At 37.0% G+C, this 23,808-nt stretch overlaps 1 protein-coding gene across 1 annotated transcript in view; it reads left to right on the plus strand.

Annotated features, from left to right (window-relative positions):
• HS2ST1 (heparan sulfate 2-O-sulfotransferase 1) overlaps window positions 1-22,710 on the plus strand; it is a 78,110-nt gene extending 55,400 nt beyond the window's left edge. Inside the window, exons 2-7 of the mRNA XM_080406664.1 lie at window positions 5,070-5,308; window positions 11,874-11,959; window positions 15,456-15,594; window positions 18,999-19,096; window positions 20,271-20,428; window positions 21,496-22,710. Of these exons, the coding sequence (XP_080262790.1) occupies window positions 5,070-5,308; window positions 11,874-11,959; window positions 15,456-15,594; window positions 18,999-19,096; window positions 20,271-20,428; window positions 21,496-21,722 (947 nt within the window). The 3' untranslated portion in view covers window positions 21,723-22,710. The remainder of the gene's footprint in view (window positions 1-5,069; window positions 5,309-11,873; window positions 11,960-15,455; window positions 15,595-18,998; window positions 19,097-20,270; window positions 20,429-21,495) is intronic.
• The last annotated feature ends 1,098 nt before the right edge of the window (window positions 22,711-23,808 follow it).

Consider the following 23,808-nt stretch of genomic DNA (forward strand, 5'->3'; position numbering starts at 1 on the left):
ATGGAGGCTACGTGTGTATGGTGGGTGTATATAATTTGAAAATGAATCAGGACATTAACTTTGCTATGTAATTATGGTTCATTTTTAAGCCGCTGTTCAGTTCAGTTTTCATTCTTCATCAGAGGAGAATGCAGTCAATAGTGAGTGGGTTTTCAGTCCTGCTTTGGTTCAGTATTTAGGGCAATCGTGTGTTTAATGCAGCTTTTGGGCAGGGAAACAGCTTGAGAGCTGCTCGGTGCCGCAGGCTACCAGCTGCTTGCCTAATTGGCCTGGGAGCATGGTGGAAGGAAAGCAGAGACACCGAGTCAGCTGGCTTCAATATTGTTCCCAATTGGAAGAAACCTGCTTATTGGTTTGAAATGGCATCCAGTGTCATGGATACAGAGCAACTGTTTGCACAGGGTTGATGCTATCCATACTAGCTGTCGAGTTCCTTCACCACCACAGCAAGTGAGTGAAGTTTGAATCCACAACTTTTTCTTCTGTTGGGTAAGGCTTGAAGGCAGCTGAGCTATAATTTAAGACTGACCCGTGTGGGAGGTTTCACCAGGTAGCATGGCAGGCGCAGAAGACACATTGAAGAGAGAGCCTAAATAATATCCGTAGGTAGGTGCAGAAGGGAAACAGACATAGGGGACAGAAAACATAGTTTGGAGATGCAGAGCGGTATGCTCTGTATTATTCTTCCAGATGCTTGGTTAACTTGGCTTTGATAGCCAGCGAGGCTCAAAATGTATCCCTCATCCAGAGTGGTAGGGGAAAGAAGCGTTCTGGGTTTGATAGATTTTCCTGTTAAGAAATCCCAGGAGGTTCTTGGGTTTTTGTGAAAAATGCAAGGAGTTTGAAATGCTTGGGTTTTTTAACTTTTAAGTTGTTAAAATCCATGCCACTCTGTTTTGTTTGGGACAATAATATTTTGTATGCAGTTAACATTTGGATTTGAAATAAATGCTAATAAATTTGTTGTATCTAAGACATTTGTTTGAATGTACAAGAAATGTAGACAAATAATTGCTTATGATCACATTGATTAGTTTCTATAATTATTTAAATATTTTTCAGTTGGGTGATTGGTTTCTAGAATTATGTAAATATTGCCCGGTTGGATTTTCAAATATTTTTATAGGTATGTTTGGGTCCAGTGTATTTTCACAGGTGATTTTATTAGTTGAGATCCTAACAAAACAGGGCTAAGCAATCAAACGTGGTGTGTCGATTTCTCTCCTGGGTGTTACTTCTTGTATTAATAGCTTTTTAAACTTGTTGACAAACAGCTTGTAACTTGAAAGGGCAGTTATCTTGAAAATAAAAAATTCTGAATTTTTCCATAATCAGTGGTGGCATACAGATTGAATGTTGCTATTAGTGCTTCTGCTGAAGGAGGAGACATAACTTGCCCATTATATGTCATTTATTGATAGCATCTGACTGGCAAACCAAGTTGTTGCTAGCCATGGTATTTTCTGGTTTATTGCTACGAAAGGGTGGCTCAAGAAATATAAGTTGTGGGAAGATGCTGATAGTTACAGAAATGGGATAAAGGAGGATTTCGAAGAACATGTAGACAAGTAGGTGGGAAAATAAGCTTGTTCTGTTGTTTACAAAATAGCTGCTTCTGCCAACTGAAGACTTTCTGCAAGTAATTCATCTGCTGGTAAATAACCAGTGTAGTAAACCTTATTACACTGATCTTACATGGTGCTGCCTGTGTGCAAACTGGCCTTGCAGTTGATGAAAGTTTGTGTGTAGGACAACTGCAGAACAGCATTTTTACTGACTGTATAGTAATTACATTATTTATGAAAGTGAACCTAAACAGGCAGTAATAAAAAAAAGTGTGAGACAGAGTATTTTATGCCTTAAAATTATCCTGTATTATATTACTATGAAAATCTCTTGTATTCGAAGTACTACGTTCTTAAATGCTGCTTACCTTTTTAAATTGATACCAAACTTAGTGTGGACAGTCTTAACCCAGTTTACACATTTAGCTCAATAATTTTGCCTAGATGTTTTTCTTACAAAATTAAGTTTAAATAGAATGGAATGAAGGTGGTGAAACTGTAGGATATCGTTTTGTCCACAGGATCTCAGATAGAAAAAAAATTACCTAACCTGTTTATTTTTTTTTAATTGACTTCAGTGAAACCAATCTAAGTCAAATTCTCGTAAACAAAGTTAAATTTGCAGGGCTGGTCATCTAAGGTTATTCTTTGGTAAACAAAATATACTTAATAAATACCTAACATCGTCTTCCTCCCTATCTTCTACATGTAAAAAGTTATTAGAACATACATTGCATTTTCTACTGCACTTGTAAAAGCAGGTAAGAGCTGGTCATTTTTCAACCATTACAGGACTTCTGCTTCCAAACATACTTAAATTTCATAGAAGAGCAAATGAAGTAGTTAGTCAAAGGCCCATCAACTCCTCAAATTCTCTTTAACTCCCGATTAACTTAGTTATCCCAAAGACTATTCTCAGTTGCATGTGACCATTACTGGTTCTCTTCCTCCTCCACAAATAAATAATTAAGAAAATAAATATAATTCGTATGTATCAAATCACGTGCCATTTTAAGAGTTAAACTGACTTCAGGAAGTAACAAAGAAAGCTTCCGACTTCAGAGGAAAACTGCAAACTACTCATCTCTGGGAAGAAACATGCATTTTTACAAAACTGGCAGTTTTCCTTGTTGTGTTATTAACAGAGTACAGTGAAATAGGCCATTAGGGTGGCTGACCAGGGTAGACGCTTTCAGGTGCTGCTGTATCTGCTTCTCACTGGCTTTAACTTCCCTTTGCACTTCAGCAGTTTATATCCTGCGCTTCATCTCAGCTTTTGGGTTTTAACTATTGTTAAATAGTTATTTCAAGAAGATTATTGTAGTTCTTAATCATAAATATTTGTTTTAATTTGAAATGTAAAGCCTTCTTATTCTTTAGGTATTAGAACTGTGTACTTGACACTTGTGAAGGTTCTCTTCCTTGTGTGGGTTCTTGCTTTCCCTTCTCACCGTACAGAGTTGAAGGTTATCGTATGTAATAGCCTTTCTGCTGATTGCATCTAATCATACATCTTTTATATCTTATGCACAGTCTTTAAAGTGCACTTATCATGCTAATTCTTGAATCATCGTGGTTTCAAATACCTCATTAGAGGAACACTTCTCATTGCTCCTCTTGCAAATCATGTCTGTTTCTCACAAATGTTTACTACTTCGTTGTGGAAGGGGCAGCTTCCCTCTGCACCAGCCAGCCTCATCAGCCCTGGAGCTCTGCGCAGTTACAATTCAAATCTAGCTGAGGTCTACTACTCTGGTGTAGAAAACACAAATTAAATTTGTTTCATTTCCGCCTCTCTAGGTGGTATTCAGTATCTGTGTAGCCTTGGGCAGCCATGTGGTTAACTGTGCCCCCTACCAAATGCTTCCTCTGATCTGTTACTGGCAGGCAGGGGGGAGCTGCCAGTCCCTTTTTGTTGTAGCCGTCTTCAGACAGAAGAAACCTGAGTCTGTTGTCTCATCTCTTTCCAAAACAGGACCTTTGCCAGCAGTGATGGGAGAGGTGGCAAATGAGAAAGGAAGGAGCAAAAACTGTGACTGATGTAGTGGGGAGCAACAGATGTCATGTGGAAAATTGAGATATACTCAATAAGCATTTTCTACAAACATTTTCATACTGATGTAACTTAGTTATGGGGTGTGAGATACGAGCATATGAGAGAGTGAGTGAGTTTAAGCTTTGAAGCATTTCAGACAGATGGAAGTTTGTGGTTGAAGACAATTTATGTGGAATTACAGGCTAGTGGTGTTCACAGCTTAATGATTCTGCTTTAAAAGTGATTTTATGTTATAATTAAAGAGATGTGTTGAAAGAGAATAGAAGGAGCTGGGTTACAGGAAGCAAGGGAAGTAAAGGCCAGAGCTGCTGCCGTTAAAAGCGTGTCATCCAGAAAGAGCTAAACCCTGTGTAAGAACACAATACAGAGAATTACAGGTTACTGTTGTGGGACTGACTTCAGTGTGCACTGTTGGCCAATGCAGATGTCTTTGAATACGTTATTAAAGGCAATATCACAATAAATGAATCAGAAAAGATGCTTTGACATCTGTATTACAAATCATATTAAAGTATATACTTATCTAGAGCAGAACAAAGCTGTGTCTGAATCAGCAAAAAGTATTCACTGTTCAGCAGCAGAAAAAAAAAATTAAAATGCTATAATACTGGTGGTTTTATTTTCTGGATAGGCTTTTAGCACTTGAAGCAGAGTTCAATTACTCCGAGTATTGCCCTTTGTATAAAAGGAAAAATGGTTTATTTGCAATGTACTTACCTTGCCAAAATGTCTTGTTCATAGCTTACTTTTCCATGTTTCCTTCTTTTTGATGTATTTGATGTTTTTCAGTACTGAGAGATCGCTTTTCACCTTAACATTAACGGTTTCATAACCACTTCTCACTTCTATTCCTGTCATACGTGAAAATAATAAATCTAATTGCATTTTTGCAAATCCATTTATTGTAATACTTCACACTTGGGGCTTGTATCAATTGAAATAACAAAACCATGTTTTCACCTGAATTCCAGTGTCTCTACACAGTTACTTGACTAAATCTCTAGTGTTAGTATTTCTACTGTTTTCAGAAAATTAATATTCTCCAAATTGCCTGATGTATTCCTTCTATTATTATTTGAAAACAGGTGTTTTATAGAAATTATTTGGGATATTTTGGGGATTTCACCATTTTGATAGCGCACTATAGACATTTTTCTTTAGAGACAATGGCTTTAGGTAACAGTATTGTGAGTCATGGAATACAGTATGTGTTCCCTAAGCATTGTTTTCCAGTCTTTGTGTTCTGTGTCAAACTAACTCACCTTTTATCATTCGTTCACTTTATAGATTAAGTTCTGCTTCAGTTGTATCAGAAATATATATGACAGCAAGTGTTTCCTTTATCGCTGAGGAGTTACTGCTTTTCACCAGGTCTTTTGCATTCTGTGGTTTGAGCTTCACAATTGGCGATACTTACATCGAAATTCTGTATTTGTCATCCTTAACAGAAAGGGCTATCGCAAGACATGAAGTCAGAGAAATAGAACAGCGCCATACAGTAGATGGCCCCCGCCAAGATGTGACGCTGGATGAAGAAGATGATGTGGTGATTATTTACAACAGAGTACCTAAGACTGCCAGCACATCCTTCACAAATATTGCCTATGATCTTTGTGCAAAGAACAAATACCATGTTCTACATATCAACACAACCAAAAATAATCCTGTTATGTCTCTGCAAGATCAGGTAAGCTACTGCATTTGGGATGTTTTTATTAAACAAGGGGAAAGTATAGGAAAATTTATTGCTATTGCAGACTTACGTGGTCTGATGGAATTGGCTTTTATGTCCCATTTTGCAATATAAATGGATTCTAATGTGTTTTGTAATCTCTTTATAGAGAATTAATATTACTTTTTAAATAATAAGTTTAGGTTTTTGCTGGGCTGCTGGGTGGCGGTAAGTATCTGTTTATTGGACAAAAACAAAGATTAAAAGGGACACAGCTGGGGCAGAAATTACAGTTGTTTTAACTGTAAAAGTTTATTGTATTGTCAACTGTCTGCCTTTTGGCTGTGTAATAGTATTTGCTTGTCATCTCCATCTGCGGTGAATGCAGTCTTACATGATTTCCTGTCCCAAGTAGTGCAGGCACCGTGCCATGCTGTCAGGGCTATACTTTTGTCTTTGGTACTGGGTCCGGTCAGGTCTCACAGGTGATAAAAAACAGGTAAGAAGAAGTGATTGTAAATCGCTTGCACTCTAAAGGATCAGTCACTTTGCATCCACGTAAAGTTCTCACTAAAATCAGTTTAGTCCCAGGCTAGAAATGATCATGGCTACTACCGCTGCATCAGATGGTGGGTGTTAAAAAAAGATGAAGGGTCAGTGCTCTGTTTTTCTTGGGGTGTGGTGTGGTGAGGGAGTAGATTTTTTTGTTGTTGTTATTTTTTAAAATAATATTTCTTTACTTGTGAGTACACATGTAGGAAACGCAGGTCAGAGGTCTGAAACATCACCATGTCATCATCCCTGTCTGTAAAACAAACATTTCCAGACTCCTGAGGAATGTACCACCGGTGGTGTGCTGATCATCTGAAGTTGATATGCAGCACAGGCAGGAGCTGCTCTGCATTGCAGCACGTCAGCACCGAGGTTTCCAGCTCCTTTAAGTGCATGCCTGCAGGCAGAGGCAGCTCAGCACAGCTGCTGGAGTGGGGCGAGGGGAAGCAGGTGCAGCCCCTCGCTTCCAGTTCTGTATACAGGGAGAAAGGACTGAGGTCAGGATCTCAGCACAGGGGACATAGAGTGTACTTGGGGTGGGACTGGGAACCTGTTTTGTGATAGTGGGGTTCTGTTACTGTTGGGGTTTTGCTGTAGTGAAATCTTTTCCTAAATATGAACGTGATATTGTCAGACATGATTACTAAAAGTAAATCTGGTAGCCATCCCTATAGTCCTGTCCACTGCATAAGAACAAGTACTAAAGACCCGTGCACTAACAGCAGAGTGATTTTTTTTTCCCAAAAGATTTAACAGGCTTATATCTGTTAATTAAAAGTCATGCTCAAGTCAGTCATACTTAGTGCTGCGCTTCCAACCACAGACTCCTTGAATTGTACTGGTCTGTCCTGAAGGACCAGGAGAGCTAGTCATTGATGGTGTAACATTAAACATAGGCAACCTTTCCTTAAATTTCTGCTTTTGTTTGGAATTCATTCAAATCAAATGTGTTCTTTATTAGCTTAGTTTTGTCTAAGAGAAACTCTGTTCCTTGTCTTCCCTCTTAAGAATTACTTACAGAAAAATGAAAATCCATCAGTGCTGGGCATGTATGCAATACTGGCAGTCCTACCTTCATTTGATACTATGCTGTTGTCCAAGGTGGTAAATTATGTTGTTTCATTAGACAATTGATACTCCTTCAGTGGCCATTAACTGGGAGATGCTGACAATGAAAAACTATGTATTGCATAGTTGTTCAAAGAATAAGAAATAATGATTTATCATTAGTCTATTGAGATAGCGCTTGCCATTGTAAATCATAACACATAATTCTGGAGGTGGCAAGGGTCCTGATATTAGCTGATGAGGTATACTCTTTGTGGGCTTGGATTTGCAACAAATACTCACATACTATCTTCATCAGTGTAGCTCATTTGAGCGTATTAGGTGTGTATGCAGCAGTAGTAAAATACATAAACATATCACAGAGGCAGAATTGTTTTATAAGTGATGCTGTTTGTTGAAGCAAGTCTCCCTAGGCAAAGTGAAGATTGTCTTGGGCCTGACATAAATTTGTAAGATAGTGATCCCTCCATTATGCACTCCTGCTGTGCTTTTTCCAAACTACTATAATTCTGTAACAGATTTTAAGTTTTCTGCCCACGTGTGAAACCTTTACTTCTTGAATGCAATCTGAAAAAAAACCCTATTTAAAATCCACTCCAAACACAGTCTGTATCTGATTTGAGATAATCCACTAAGAGTCCCTAATACATCCATTTTAGTTTCAGATGGAACTTGTTCCAGCAGCCCTCCTTTCTTTTGCAGCTTCTCTGGCAGCAGGATCCTGGGAACTGCCCCTCTTTCTGCAGGTTGGGCCTTTTCTCTGCAGCAAGCTGAGTGCCATGTTGCCCATCTTGCATTTCTGACCTGTGTGGTCTGTAACAAAACCACTTGCTTTCATTAAACCAGGGAAGTTGGTTGGTTGGATTTTATTTGTTGCTTGCATGTTTCAGTACTGATACTTTTTGTCCTACAAGTATGCCTGTGCTGTGGCTAGCTGAATGGCATACCAGCTACACAGACTTCAGCTTTTTTGTTACATGGCAAAGTTGTCATCTAAAACGTTTAAAATGAAATTACTATTCTGTCTTGCAGCATGTATTCTCGATATATTGTTAGAAAAGGGGGTATGAGAACACATTCTCTGTACTGTTGTTGCAAACATAGACAAGCCATGGTACAATTATCCAGCATTTCACTCCCTCAGCTTGCTGTTTTCTGTTCCTTGTTCTTTTTTCTCCCACAGTTTCTTTCCCCGTTTTTCTTGAAAAAGCAACCTGAAAACATATAATCTTGCTTTCAAATGTATTCTAAAACAGTGCCCTCTCAGAGGATAGCACACTTACACTGACTTTAGTGCTTATTTCCTCTGCTGGTGAAGTTCAGTGGCTGTCAGAAGTGGAACAAGCGTAAGGTTGCCATACACTGCTAGAGGTGGAAGTACTGTCATGTACTCCTGAACATTTAAGAGTGTTTCTCTAGGAGTCAGATGGCCTAGTGAGTGCTAGTGTCTGCTGCTGTCCATGTGCCGGTTGTCTTTTTCCTTCTGAGAAAGAACTGTTCACATGAGGTGGGTAGCCTCGCTGTACTGTGGCTGAACTGGTGAACTCTCTTTTCACCATCTCACAAAATTGCTTCTCAGCTGCCCTTGCCTTGAACTTGTTTGTGGCTTTTCATGGCATGCAGCCACAGGTGTGCTGCTAGCCTGTTTCCAGTGTTCCTGACCCTCTGATTTAGAGCTAACTGTTAGTTATTAGCTTGTATGACAGTTTTGATAGCCAAGCGACCAGTGCCTTCCTGCAGAGCGGTTCTGATTCAGTCATCCCATCACGCTTGGTCTTTAAATCTGAATATGAGATTTCCTTTAATGGGGACACTGTGTGGGTCTTCAGCCTTACTTGAGAGCCCTATTTTTGTAGCTCAAATGAAAAAATCTTCATGGTGTTTCTCAGCAGGCTAGGCTTGTGATATTCATCCCCCCAGTTATTTGTCATTTTAAGACAGTTATTCAGCAACTGACAAACAAAACTAGAATGTAATGACCTGAAAAGCTGGGGCTTTTTTGGTAGCCAGGATTCTGTGTGATACCAGCCCACAGGGTAATGACCATACCACCTTCTGGGGGCAAAGGCAGGGGGTGTGTTTGTGTTCAGACTGTAGCGAAGAGGGATTGATGGAAGCAGTTAGTGGACAGAGATGACAGTTTACAACATTGCTTTGGTTTGCATGTACAGATTTTCCAGGGCGCTTTTTCTCAGACCAAGTGTGCTGGTGATGGTTTTTTGGTTGGGGTTTTGGGGGATTTTTTTTTTTTTTTAATTTTTTTTTATTTATTTTATTTTGGCTCACTGGGACTTGTTTTAAGTTCTTATCATCCTAGAAACTGAATGTATTTAACTCACCTTTCAGGACATCTTACGCCCCCAGAGTACATTTGCTCTGACTTTTTAATTCAGTGAAGCTCAGCTGATTTCTCACTTACTAAAGGCTGTGAAGCAACTTTGTAGCTAATTATATAAAAGCACCATGAAACAACTTCCCAGCAATTCCATTCACGTCTATCCGCACTTTTAAAGTAACTTCAAATTTTATTCAGTTGGGTTCAGATGGAGAACCTTGCTTGGTCTCTTGAAAGCTCCACTGTCTGCTAAGCCCTGAAAAGAAAGGTAAAATTGATCATAGTTAACAATATGAAGCAGCAAGCAATATTGATTTCTGCCTTTCTGCCCTAAAATGTGTGAATCCAGTCCAAACTCATTGGGCTGTCTGTAACCTGGAACAATTCTGATTTTTGGAATGCTGCAAACTTGGGGTGAAGGGGGAGGGGGGTATTCTTGCCTGCAGGCTGCTTACAGTTGTTAGAAACTTAAGTTCTCAGGGCCACAGCATGTTGCTGGTCTATCTTAAGGCAGATGTAAATGTTGCATCTGTCTTACAAAACCTTCCTAGCCTTCTCTTGGCTTGCCTGGTGTTAAAGTTAGTAAAAGGCTAGAATATCCATCCTATGTTTATAAAAATTATTTCCTTAGCAGACAACAACATTGTAGGGTAAAGACAGTAAAGGATTTCTGAACTGTTACTGGAACATCCAAGGTCTGATGCCCGATGGTGGCATGGGGATCTAAGATAGACCTGACCCTTGGGATTTTGCACTAAACATTTCCCTGTGTCTAGTCCTAGTCTGTTAGAAACTGAAGTCTAGCTGGTGCTAGATTTCAGAAAGCTTATTCATGGAAATGTAAGTGAAATGTACACTTTAATATGCATGCTGCAGTACACACGATAGGTAGCATAACTGGTTTACTTGCAGGGTTGTATCAACTAACCGTGATATTTTGGAGTCTGAGGGTGAGGGAAGAGAGGATTATATATACTTTGCATTTAGGAAACTTCTTTCCTAAGTATAGAAATACCTGTAGCTGAGGCTGTTCACTGAAAATACCTTATGATTGATCTTTGGCAGGTACAGTTAATGAAAGTGTGGTTTGTTTCAATTGCAGTAAAGGTTGTTCAACTAGATTCAGAGTCTCATAGATATATCAGCAGTTTATGCTGTGGACAACACCAGACAGAAAGCAAATGCAGTTTATGAAACACCATTGTATAACATTGTACAGTGCTTTTCAGCTACATTTGCCACAATTTTAATGTGCAATATATAGTTTAAATTGTGAAATGCCACAGACTGTAAAACTTGTACACTGAAAAAATGAACACTGCCTGTTATTAAGAGTAATATATATTTCTTTTACCTGAGAGTCCAAGAACTATCATCTGGAGAAATAAGCAAAGGTATCAACCTCTTAAATTCTAGACTGCGAGTTTTGCATGTTTGAAGAAACAGCATCAGGCCAGTCTTGCTTCTTAAAATCCTCAACTGGATAATTATAATAAATACCATGTTTCAGGACCCTCTCAATCCATTTTAGACCTTACAGAATGTTAATATGTTGTCCTGAGCTCTCAGACTTTTGTTTTTTCACTCTCGTCTCACCTCAGTAGGTGGTGGTCATCTATGTCACTGTATAACAGAAAATATATTGTAGATGTGTAAGGAATGCTGTCTTCTAATTCTTAGCTTCAGAAATGACGTATCATTGTCAGACAGCTCAGGCAGTACAGATTTATCGTCTTTTCTTTATTATCCAGTTCACTAGTTTTGGAATAACTTCCAGAGTTAAATGCTTCGATGTTAAAATATTCTGTTCATTTAATAAAGCCAAGCTATATCAGGATTTGCATGTCCCACTTAATTTGATCATAGTTTCTGGTTTGGGGCATGTATCTTATTTTGTTCTTTGAAATGTAAAGCTATTCCTATTTTTGTGAAGTTTGCCCATAACTGCTTGATCAACTTTTGTTTAAGGGCTACTTCATGCTTTAACATGGAAGTTTCACTGAAATGTTAGGCATAAGGTAACTATTCCAAATGGTAAACTATATATCTGATTTACAATGTATATATTTATAAAATTTCTGGATTACTCATGCATGGCATTTTGGAATGGGGGAGCAAATAAACCACCAGATTTGTTTCTGATGTCCCAGTCAAAAAGGTCTAAGAACATGCTTGTAAATCTGGTACACTTTTTTTTTTTTTTTTTTTTAATTTGGGGGACTAAATACAGATCAGACAATTCCGTTAAAACTGTACTTGCATTTTTACTTGTTGCTGAGGGAATTTCACATTCCTTTCAAATTGCAAATAAAATGGACTGACAAAAATCTAAATGTTTGTCTTGCTAATGTTTTTGTGGTAGCTTTCCTTGAATTGCCCTTCTGATAGCTGTATGCTGCTTTTGCTTAGTTTCTGATCATTAAATTGTGATGATCTAAAAGGAGTCAGCTGTATGCTTGCAGAAAAGTCTATTTTAGCTGGCACAAATTCTTCGGTAATATTCAAAATAGACTTTTTTTCCTAATGCATTATAAGATTTTACTTACACAACAGAAAACACTATGTATGATGAAACTTAGTATGTGCCAGCTGTATAGAAACATTTTCTGCTGTCTACTTTTACAGGTCCGGTTTGTGAAGAATGTGACTTCCTGGAAGGAAATGAAACCAGGGTTTTACCACGGACATATATCTTATTTGGACTTTGCAAAGTATGTTACCCTTGGATTTATCTGTTGAGTAGAGTAGTTTTAAGTTTCTTGGATCCAGCTGGGCTATTAGTGCCCTCTAGTGATGCAGGGCTGACAGCTGCGGTTTCGAAAAATTCACACGCTGAAATTCGTATGATGAGCAATATTTGGTTTTGATTTTTCACAGTTTTCTCTTGTCTTTTGCATGATAAAATGTAGCTGAGTCTCCTTTCAAAACTATTGATATGCCAGCTTTATTCCTTGTCTGAATTACAAGATCGTTTTACTGAAAATCCTGGCTTTTCTCTGGAACTCTGGCAGATCTGCCTAAGGGTTGGCTTCCCATTCTGGGAATTTTAAGATACCTGTTCTCAAATATAATACTTCATATAGCAGCTAATACTACCTGGCTCTTAAGTTCTGTAGTTCTTCTATATTAGTGTCCTTTTACACTTTATCAAAATAGTAAAAGTTATACTTTAAAGCAGTTTTCTTGCCTATATTAATTTGACTTGCTGTAAAAAGCATTGAAATAATTGTTGTGGAGTTAAATTCTGTGATTTCTAAAAGCAATTTAAAAGAAAATGAGGTAAAAACCCTCCTAGTGTCTTCAAAGGTTCAGGATTTTATCTGTAGTCCTTGTCTTATTTTTGCTTGTGGATCTAAAGCAATGGTCCTCCGTAGCTCAGTCTTGTGAAAACTCCCCTCGAACTGGCAAGCCAGTTTTGCTTAAGATGCTTAGTAGGCATTGCTTCATCTTGCACTTGCAGCGTGTGGAAAGTGGTTAAAAATTGGAAGTGGAATTTTCAGATCTCGGCATATTCAACTGCACAAACAATAGTAACCACTACTTTTACCTCTTGGTGGTGGTCAATCCGTAGTAATGTTATATTTCTCTGTATTAAAACATTTATTTAATGAAATGAGGTTTTTGTATGCAAGAACTTGTTTTGTTTAGTCATTTGTTTTAATTATTCATTATGTACACTGATTTCAGCTTTCTATTACAAAGAATGAGAAGGGAAAGAGAGAGCGTCATAGATTCCCAGGACAGTATATTACATAATAGAAAATGCTATAAAGCTACAGTAGTGGCTGGAAATTACCAATGGCACAAATTAAAAGTTTGAAGTTTACAAAAAGTAACAGGCAAGAAGTCTTAATTGCAAATCAATCATTAAAATAAAATTTTCAAATTTCATTAACTTCCTTTCTGCATTTTTAACATTTAAATCCTGCAACATTAATAAACTAAAACTGGATAACAGCTTTCTGGAACAGCAAAGGTGAATATTATTTTATACATTAGTCACTTCATAAAGCTGAAAACATTTTCAGATACCAGAACTTTTTTAAACTAAAATAATTACTTTACATCTTCAAAGCAATTTCACAGATTTCTTTCATCTGCATCTTCCCTCCAGGACTGTTATTCTTGTGTTTGTTGTTTGTTATCCTTTCACCTATATGATTTATTTTTTTCCCAGAACAGCTTGCTTTTTCATACTTTGGGTTTTCATTTTTAAAATAGTATCTTGAATACTATGGTTGCGCTTAGCAAGGCCCACACTTTTAAGGCTGTGAGGTGTGTTCTCATAGTGAACATTTTTGTAGTTGAGAAATGTGAGATCTTTCAGAAGTCTATGCCTGTTTATACGCAGACATCAGACTTAGGTCCAGGGTCAAATATCAAAAGTACCTCTTAAATTATGCTGAAGCTTAAAGTACTGGTTTCAATGGATGACTTACAGTGTTGAGGACAGGTTATCATAACCATATAGAAATTACAGTGATAAGAGTTTATTTTTTCCCCCTTTTTTTAAACTTCTGATTCACCCTTATTTTCTCTGGTAAATGGTTGGGAAAAAAGTTCTTTGACAACACAGCTGCCAAATCATTATCATTATCAATAAAGTTACAGTGGGAAGTGGCTTGTGTTACCGTAACTGAAGCTAGTTTGACAAGGTCATGTGCAAATCCATATGAATGTATAACCCAGCACAATATTCCAAGGGCCTTGACTCCTTTATTTATCCCAGAGATACATATCATTAGTTGAGGCTGCTGCTGTATCAGGATGGTTTGTTATAGCCTTCTACAGCACTTGCAGTAGAGTGTGTAGAAGAAGACACATGTGCATGTCTTGGGCACTTGAGTGGACCTGAAAAGGGTGCAGTTCAAAGTCTGGAATTTGCATCAAAATGATTGAAATATTCACAGGCTCCTTTTTTGCGGACGCTGCAGGGTAAGAGCATGCAGAGGGGTGTCAGCAATACTGCCTTTAACTGCTACGCTCTGATTCATTGGTACTCTGCTGGCAACATCTGAAGAAGCAATTGCTTTTTCTGTAGCCTTTAGCAATTTCTGTATCTGTAGTGCTAGTCTTTTGCCAAAGTAATGCTTTTTAATTGTTTTATTTCTAACCTTTTTCTGCTGTTTATTCTATGTTTCTGTTCTTTTGCTTTTCAACGTGAGATTCCTCACATGAGCAGTACCTGGTATTATAATTTACAGAGTACCGCTTTAACGACAACAGTACTGCACCTTAAAACTATGAGCACACTCTTGGTTTTTAGCCAAGCTGGGAGGCTTGGACAGCCCTCTGTCAATGCAGAACACTCTCCCAGTTTGCATGGGAACGGAAGATAATTTTTTTTCCAGCTCCCAGCTTTGCTTCAGGGCACTTGACACACTTGCAATTTCTATTGTGATATAACTTCTTTAATGTTTGGATACCAAATTTATTTGCCACAGTAATGTCTCAAATGGAAAAGAAAATAAAACTGAGAAATGCATCTTAAAAGCTGTCTTGATTGTAGATCATGGAAAGGTAGTGTTTGTTCAAAACAGTTTTGGTGGTTTAAATCTTCCTTGTGTTTTTCCTTATTTCATCAAGCATCCTGTTTGTACCACAGTAAATCAAAATTTGCTTATGGTAAATGTCTAAGGAAAAATATTATCTTTGGATAGAAAAGTTAATATGGTTACAGATACTATCTTAGGGTTATATTTAATAAGCATAGCCATATAGATTTAACCCAGGTAATAGATGGCTCTGAGCTCTGTCTTCCTTCTGTTAGAGTTCATGTCTCTGGCAACTGATGATCTGCCAGGAAAACCACTTGCAGCATCGCATAGCACAGTTCAGGAGGGCAGGAGCTCAATCTGAAACGTCCTTGTACTTTACACATGTGACTGCTAGGTTAATAAGGCATTTCTAGAGGCAGAATGGTTGTATAAACATATTTAGTATTTGTTGTGTGAGAACGTTTCAGGTTTGTTTGTTTCTCTAATAAAAACCCCTAAAAATTCACAGTCCTAGGAGGAGTGAAATTGAACTGACTTTCACATCCATGTAACGCACTGGATATGGGGATGAGAGGATCATTAAACTTCCTCTCACCATCATCTTCCCTGTATAGAGATTTCAGTTGTATCGATAGAGACAGGCTTTTAAGTATTAGATGAGAAGCTTTGATTTGGCCTTCTAAAGACATTTTTTCCTTTTTTACTTTAGATTTGGTGTTAAAAAGAAACCAATTTACATAAATGTCATAAGAGATCCTATAGAACGACTAGTTTCTTATTATTACTTTCTGCGCTTTGGAGATGATTACAGACCAGGGCTGCGGAGGCGAAAACAGGGGGATAAAAAGGTAAAGTACACTTTATTATATATGTTGTTCTTACTGAAGTTAACGTGAAAACAGTTTTTTAAAATGCTTTGATAAAAGCTAAGTAGTTCTTGTATCAGCCTCTGGGTGATGGTGATGGCTTTGGAAGTTACATTCTCCCCTTCATGTCCATACTCGACCAGAATATAACATTAAATATGGTCTTTGTAACATTATAAATTCACTTTATGTTGCAATTTTCTAAAAAAAAAAAAAAAAAAAATAAATTAAAAAATGTTTTCAGGTGTCCAGAGTTGAAGTATCAAGTTAAGCTTATCCTTCTGTGTAAGAAGTATACATCTCTTCTTGTTGAAAACTGAGACATTTTTCACCAAGAGCTGTAGAAATGATGCTTTTGCTGTGATTTTATATATTTATATATATATATATATATAATTAGCAACCCTTTTTTAAATGTAGCTACTTCAGTGGAATTGTGTTAAAAGTCTGCTTGAAAACTGTGGAGTATGAACCATACATTCCTATACTTCCTCCATCTTAGGTGGCTATAGGAGTAGTTCAAACCTTGATTACTAATAGAGTTTCAGAATGGTAGCATCATTTAGTCTTCATAATGAATTTATTCCAGAAAGAATTTACACATCCACTGTCAGGGTTTACAGTAAGATATTTGTTGCAGCAAGTTGCTTTGGACTTTTCTTAAATCAGAAGGAAAAGTAAGGTATTAAGTATATGAAGATAGCTTATAAAACTATAGTTAGAACAGTGTGGAAGCTTTTATAAAATGTAAAGGGATTTGGTACTTCAGAGGCAAACGTTTTAAAATGTCAGTGGCAATATTCTCTTAAACTGCTGAAATTTTTCTGTGATGTTGACAATTCAGTGTAGCACTGTGTGAATGCCAAGAGATACTGAAAAAATAACTAAGCAAAAATCACACTGAATACAGCTTACTCTATAAACACCATAACAACTAATAAATGTGAATAATCATTTTGTGTGCGCCCCCCCATCCAAACAGCATCCCCCCTTTCTTCCCAGTCGATAACTGCTCCTCTGTTCTTTAGGTTTTGGCGCCATCTTCAGCTACTGCATTTCAGTTTGTCCCAATATCCTACAGCGTAGGTAGAGGAAAGCTTCAAACAGAACAAATTGAAATTAAGCTTAAAAACGTGTATCTTCATAGGACTGGCTACAGAGACGCTTTGGTGATATGGTATCATAAAGGCATTTTTAAAAAGAGAGAGAGGATCTCATCTTCTGTAACCTACTCTGTTCCTCTTCACGAGGAGCATGATTTGGCCAGTGGAATTCCTTCCTGGTGGAGATCAATAAGTTGGAAAGCTGAGCATGCTACCAAGTCCAAGCTGTTTATAAGACTTTATATTTATTAAAAATAATGAAATTTAACAGTGCTGGTTTAGTTTTGAATTATATTCCGAACAGCCTTATTAGGTAGTCACTGGGAAGCATTAGGCCAAAATCCCTAATTCTACTGCTTGGTAGGCTGCGCTGTAAGTTCTGTCTGGTGGAAGAAGTTGAAATGTATTCCTATGGATAATATTTGTAATGCATTGCAAATCATTTTATGTTTTCCTACTAAAGATGTTTTTTTTTTTTTCATTTTGTCACTATCATACTACTTTGTTTAGGTCTGAGACTTAGTTGTTGCCTTACAGATTTAACTTGTCCTGTAAGCATCTCTAGTTCATTAGAAGTGAAATTGATTGGCTATGCCAAGTTTTAGGGTTTCTTTCATTTTCATCAGGTAACACTATTTTTCCATGCTGTTTCTAAGAAAACTGTACATACATAAACGGTGTCAGTTTTATATATATTAGATATAAAATTCAGTAAGCTCAAAAGTGGATTGACCTGTGTTACAGTAGATTTCACTAAGAACTTTTCACATGAAAAATAGGAGAGTAAAAAATGCAATCTTCCTAATGAAGTCAATTTTTCCTTTATTAAGCAGAAAGGAATCTCAACATACTTTACACTCTTGCCCCTCCCAGTCCCTACTACAGCATATATATGGAAGAGTTCTTCATTCATTTTCTTTCTATATCCCTGTGCTTCCAAAGTTACAGATAGTTTGGCTCCAAGAACAGAATCTGTAAAGACAAGTGTTTCTTATAATAAAATCTCTGGATGGAATAGTCAAGGTAAGTACATAAGAAGAAGTGGGGAAGGAAGCCTGTCCTGTTTCATCTTAGAAAATTACTTGCTTGCTTTTGCATATTAACTATAAAATAACCTGCAGGTATAAGCAAAACAAAAGTCTTTCTTTTGACAGATGCCAGTTCACATTTAGTATATACATTCGTAAGTTAGGAGGTGCATTTAAACAGTTTAGATTTTAGGTAATATTGATGTTATAAAGTACTCATGATAGATCAGTGCAAGATTTCTCTAGAGAACTGTGCTAGAGAAAGCATACAATTGTTGTCCTGGTTAAGCTGCATTTTTGTCTATGATATGCGACATGTACAAGCTATTCTAAACTCAAAAGTGCAAGGCACTGCAGGTTAATCACTGCTTTGGCCTGGTATCACTAAGTTTTCCAGGTTGACTCAGGAACTTCACCTCACAGCTGTTTTGAACAGGAACTTGTACTTATACAGGAGAAACAGTCTAAAAAGTTGTCTATGTGATCACTTATTTGTTATTAAATACTTTTTAAAAAAAAATCTATCCTAGCTGCATGGCTTATATCTTGATTAGAAATATTATAAATACTTACTTTATGGTGACTGGGTAAAATATTTACAATTTCTTTCCTATGCTAATGGAGTTCTTAATGTAACTGTGTTACTACAGTTGAAAATCTGTATTGCTACAGCTGTTTATCCACGTAAAGTGATGTTGTATGGAATATTCTGTTATGCAATGAACAATTAGCTTTTACTTCTTCTGATTGCCAAAAACATATTAGCCTTGGAAATGGCAGTTACTTGTCATAATATTTAAAATGTAATAGAACATTGTTTAATCTAAAACGTATTCTATGGTATAAAGATCCAGCTGTTCCAGTATCACACAAATCCGGATGGCATTTGTTGCTGGTTTTTCAGTGACTTCTTCTGTAAGGGAAAATGAATGATACCAACACTTATTGACTGTTCCTGCTTGTTTTGGCATATAGCCTTTATCAGGGTTATATCAAAGGTATATCAAATGTATCAGGTAAGATCAAATTGTTATTAGTTCTAACCATAAAAGACTGTCCAAGTACTATTTTAATTTAAATGAATAGGTCCTCCTAATAACTCCGTGAAAGCAAGGCTTGAAAAAAATATATTTTTTTTCTTTCTTATCATATCTTGTGGTTTTCTGTCCCCAAGACATTTAGCAGCTAACCCGATTGAGATGTTTGATACATATACTCGATTTTAAAGCTCAGCTCTACTTTGTCTTTGTTCCAGACCTTTGATGAATGTGTGGCAGCTGGAGGTTCAGACTGCGCTCCAGAGAAACTTTGGCTTCAAATTCCGTTCTTCTGTGGCCACAGCTCCGAATGCTGGTAGGGAGATAAATGTAGCTGAAGTTGTTAGTCAAGTATATCAGCACTGAAATCTTAACAAATTTGAATGTATAGCACAGCTGGGTAAATTGATAGGGACTGGACACAGTGAAGCAGCAGTTACTTTAGTAATGCATTTTCTTTTGAAGATGCATTTTAGTGAAACAGTCTTGCAATTCTTTAAGTAAGCAATACGTTAGCATACTGTATCAGCAGTGCTATCAGGGAAAACAGATGGTTTTAATTTAAAAAATATTTTTTTGTAGATTTGGAGTCTTGAAATTTTTTTCTTATGTCAGGCTACAGTATCTGTCTTTCTGAATGGAGATACTTTGTTCAAGCTCCTAGAGTTTCTGGGGAAAATAAAATAATTGAGATCAAGATAAATTTGTCTTCTTAAACCTTTACCAGACATCTAGTAGTCGATGCTACTTAGTAGAAATGAAAACAAAAGCAAATAGTGTCCATCTGTCAATGCAGCATGTTTTATAACAATGGCACAGACTTTTAAAAACTCTTTAGCAAACTAAAAGAAAAAAGGACATAAATGATTTGAAGGCTTCTGAGTGAAGTCAAGGGCAATTATTTGTCAAAGGTGCTGTTCATCCAAACAGAAGGAAAGTAAATGGCCACTTGGGAGCTCCTCTTCCAGTGCCTGTTGGTCAGACCTATCTACACCTGGGCCGGGTGGAGAAATAGAGAAACAACGAACTATGAATCTGTTTTTTCACCCTGTCTAGAGCTATAAAAAAGGGAAAAAAAAAATTGGTTTAATTTTGGTCTGTTGTTTAGTAGGAAAATCATCCCCTTAAGTGCAATGACTTTCTAGTTCAGAGTTAGGCTTGTAGAATGCAAAAGGGAAGGTGTGTTCTTACCAGAACCATTTCTGGTATCTAATGTGAAAGTGGAGACTGAGTACTGACATTGAGAAAATGTAAATCTTCCAATAATTGCATTAATAGAGACAGTAACCATATACACACATAGGTGGTTTTGTGGATGAGGTACTAGTCAAAATTTTAGGTAGGAACACAAATGAGAGAAACTAATGGTTATAATTTCAAATGAGTCTTGCCTTGTGTATACAAATGTCCTGTTATGAAGTAATCTCCATCTAGGGACCAAGGATTGTTGGCTGACATCAGAACTTGCTGTAATTGTTCTGTCATTTTAGGAATGTGGGAAGCAGATGGGCTTTGGAACAAGCCAAATACAATCTGATTAATGAATACTTCCTAGTGGGAGTTACTGAGGAGCTTGAAGACTTTATCATGTTATTGGAGGCAGCTTTGCCCCGGTTCTTCAGGGGTGCCACAGAACTGTACCGGACAGGTATTTAAATGGTTGATTTCCATGGATTCCGTGGATTTTTAATCCTCTTATCACTTTTTCTAATGTGAATTCTTTAGACCTAGATGAATAGTTTTGAGTCCCTGCCAGGACTGCCTCTCAGTTGGCTGATGTTCCTGCAGAAGAGACGAGCTCTTTACAAATTTTTGAGGGCAGCCCAAGTATCTTCCTGCCTTACGCAAATTGTAAATTTAAGGCTTGGGGTAAAGGCAGTGGTGTAGGTCTACTACACTTAAAAAATTGTGACAGATGTTTATCAGAATATTTCTGAAAGGTCTTTGCAGGGGCCTCACTTTTGTAAAACGGCTGCTAGCAGCAGATTTCCATTTCCTCAGAAACCCTGCTGAAATTAACTGTGCTTGATGCAACCTGGCTGGCTGTGCAAAAAGGCCCTAGGATACAAAGGCCCAAGTACGTGCTTCTCTTCCTGGGGTCATAGTAAGATGCTTGTTATACAGCTAGTAGCTGTTTCTAGGAGCTGGCCATGCAATTTATGATGACGAAAAGGTCCATCTTAGCAGGACTTCTGTCTGCAAACAGAAGGAGAAAAGGGTCTGATGTATAGGGCCTAGATGTGGGCTATAAACAGGTTTATTACAAAGCAACAGATAGCACTTCCTAGGGAAAATGCTGTCATCATTTTGGTCATCTTTGTCTTATGAAAGAAGTCTCTTGCTCTGCAGTTTCAGAATTCTTAACATTTGATACCAGATTAACATCTAAATAATTAATTTTGAAAGACCAATCTTGCTCCAAGTACATTATGTGGACTAATCTTGTTCCTTAAATGAAGTGTTCATTCCCTGGGTTTATTAGAGTAAGGAGGAAGAACTGAAAGAACTGATGCAAAATTCATTAACATTTAGTGAGAGAGACTGCAATTTTCCAACCCTGTATGTTATGTTAATAAATTCTGGATTAAATTCTGTCACTTCTAATGCAGTTCATCAACATGCTGAGAGTATAAAACTCTGTAAATGAAAGGACTGTAAACACTTTTTAATCACGTGAGCTTTAAAGTGAAGTTATTGCTTTCATTTTGCATTTAGGAAAGAAGTCTCATCTTAGGAAAACAACTGAGAAAAAACTTCCCACAAAAGAAACTATTGCCAAGTTACAACAGTCTGAAATCTGGAAAATGGAGAATGAGTTCTATGAATTTGCACTGGAGCAGTTTCAGTTTGTCAGAGCACATGCAGTTCGGGAAAAAGATGGAGAATTGTATATTCTGGCTCAAAACTTTTTCTATGAAAAGATTTACCCTAAATCAAACTAAGAACACTATACTGTTAGATTTATGGACCTAAATCTTTGGCCACATCGTCATCTTAGTCCTCAGCCATGGAAACTAGATTGCTCGTAAACCTTCAAGACGTTTCTTTATAGATCTGAAAAAAGTGGGCTGTGGATCACCTCCAGGGCATTGGATACTGGCTAACTATGTTGGTAATCCAAAAGCAAAGGCTTAATTTCTTTTATCTAACTAATACTTTCAGTGGGAGTTAATATCCTTTACCTGAAGAAACCTACACTTTAATTCGGAAAAATTAATACACAGCAGTTCTAGTTGAAAATGTAAACAAACACAAAATGCTTCTGTTGATGCTCTTTTTAATTTTCAGAGCAATACATTTTCATTTATACTTCTGTGAAGAGGAAATCATTTTTCCCAGCTTTCAACATGGAAATTTTGGTTGTATACAATATGAGTAGTGTTAATAACTGGTTGACATCTGTGCTTTGTTTTTGTGAATCATGTCACATAATATTAATTGGGATGGTTAATCATGTTCTGCTCAGAAATGTTGCTGCTGCTGGAATTGCCCATATTTATATATGTGGTTTTATTAAAAAATTACAACTAATCATTAGTGTTAAAACATCATTTCCACATTAATATTGTAAAAAGTTAAAGAATCAGAGCAGTGGGGTTCTTGTTTTGTTTTTTATCCCCACCACCACTGCCTGAGGTTGGGAAAACTATGAAGAAAGTTGGTATTCGTCTGCGGTTCTAGTTGATCCTTACACAGTGGTATAAAAATCGTAAATTTCAGTATTGAGTTTCTCCATGGATTCTTTGTAATAATTGTAAACAGAGGTATTGGTGAATCCATATTATGACTCCATTAGTGAGCTGTGGTATGGTTAGGGTTTTCCTACTACTTCGATACTTTTATCTGTAGAATATTTTTACTAAGGTGCTTTATAACGTGTTTTAAAGCATTGCATTTACAAAAGGAATAAAATGCTGTAAATACTGCTTATTTTATGTATTTGGACCAAAAGGTTTAAAGTAACTAGTTTAAAGTGGGTTTTTTTGCACAAGTTCTGTTATGTGTGAAGTGAAAAACATCACATCTACTTCCTGGTTGAGTTAACTGTTGGACATTGCTGAAATGCACTTCAGTGACCTCTCAGACTTCAATACCAGAAAGTTGTCCAGGGATTCTCTTTACAGAAATGTAGTCTTCATCCTTTTATTATGGTAAGAGGACAAGAAGAAAAATGTCATGTGTAGTCTGGTTAAGAAAGATGCAGTGACCTTGATTGACATAGTTGTATTTATGTAACTGCCTTATGTGACTATTGTAAATTTGTGGGTTGCCATTATTAACAATGTGAAACACCTGGTAGATGAAGTAAATTGCAATTTGAGAGCAGATGTTTGGGGCCACTGCATTATAGCAAATGGCAGTGGAGAACTACAGGAATTTGTTTCCTATTGAATTTTCTTTAAGATCTGAGTATTTACACATCTTACACCTGCCTTTTCTTAAAGTGCTTTTCACAAGGTTTGATGGGGGAAGGCACTGAGGAGACAAAGTAAGGAATGGTGGTAAAAGTTTAAATTCCTAAGGGATGATGCTGAAGGCTTAGTTTAAAATTACCAAGTGGAGTTTCTTTAACCAACTTGTTCTTGTAATGAAAACAAAGGAAATGGAAAATGGTCTGTGAACTGGATGTCTGCAGCCAAAAGCAACAGCTCAATTACAGAGAGGATAATGAGAGTCTATCAAGTACATCTTGTAGTTTTTTTGTTTTCTTAGATTTTTCCCTTTGAATTTTAAAAATAGATCTCTCTTTGTTCTTCCCAAATAACCGGGGAAGTTCCTTCTGATAGCTTACCATTTATATAGCATGAACCATGCATAAGAGTTCCTGTTCTAGTTCTCGTCTATTGATGTCATTAATAATGCCAACATGTTTGGGAATAGGATGTGTTAGTTCACACATGAAAACATGTTTCCTAGCTAAAGAAAGGAACAGAGGAGTCATACACAAGAAGTAGCTAACAGAGATCTAAAGATTTCCATAACAAAGCAGTAACTTTTTTGAAATAAAATGAATATTTATAGTCCCAG

Source organism: Falco punctatus, assembly GCF_963210335.1.
Source record: "Falco punctatus genome assembly, chromosome: 11".
NCBI classification, from domain to species: Eukaryota; Metazoa; Chordata; class Aves; order Falconiformes; family Falconidae; genus Falco; species Falco punctatus.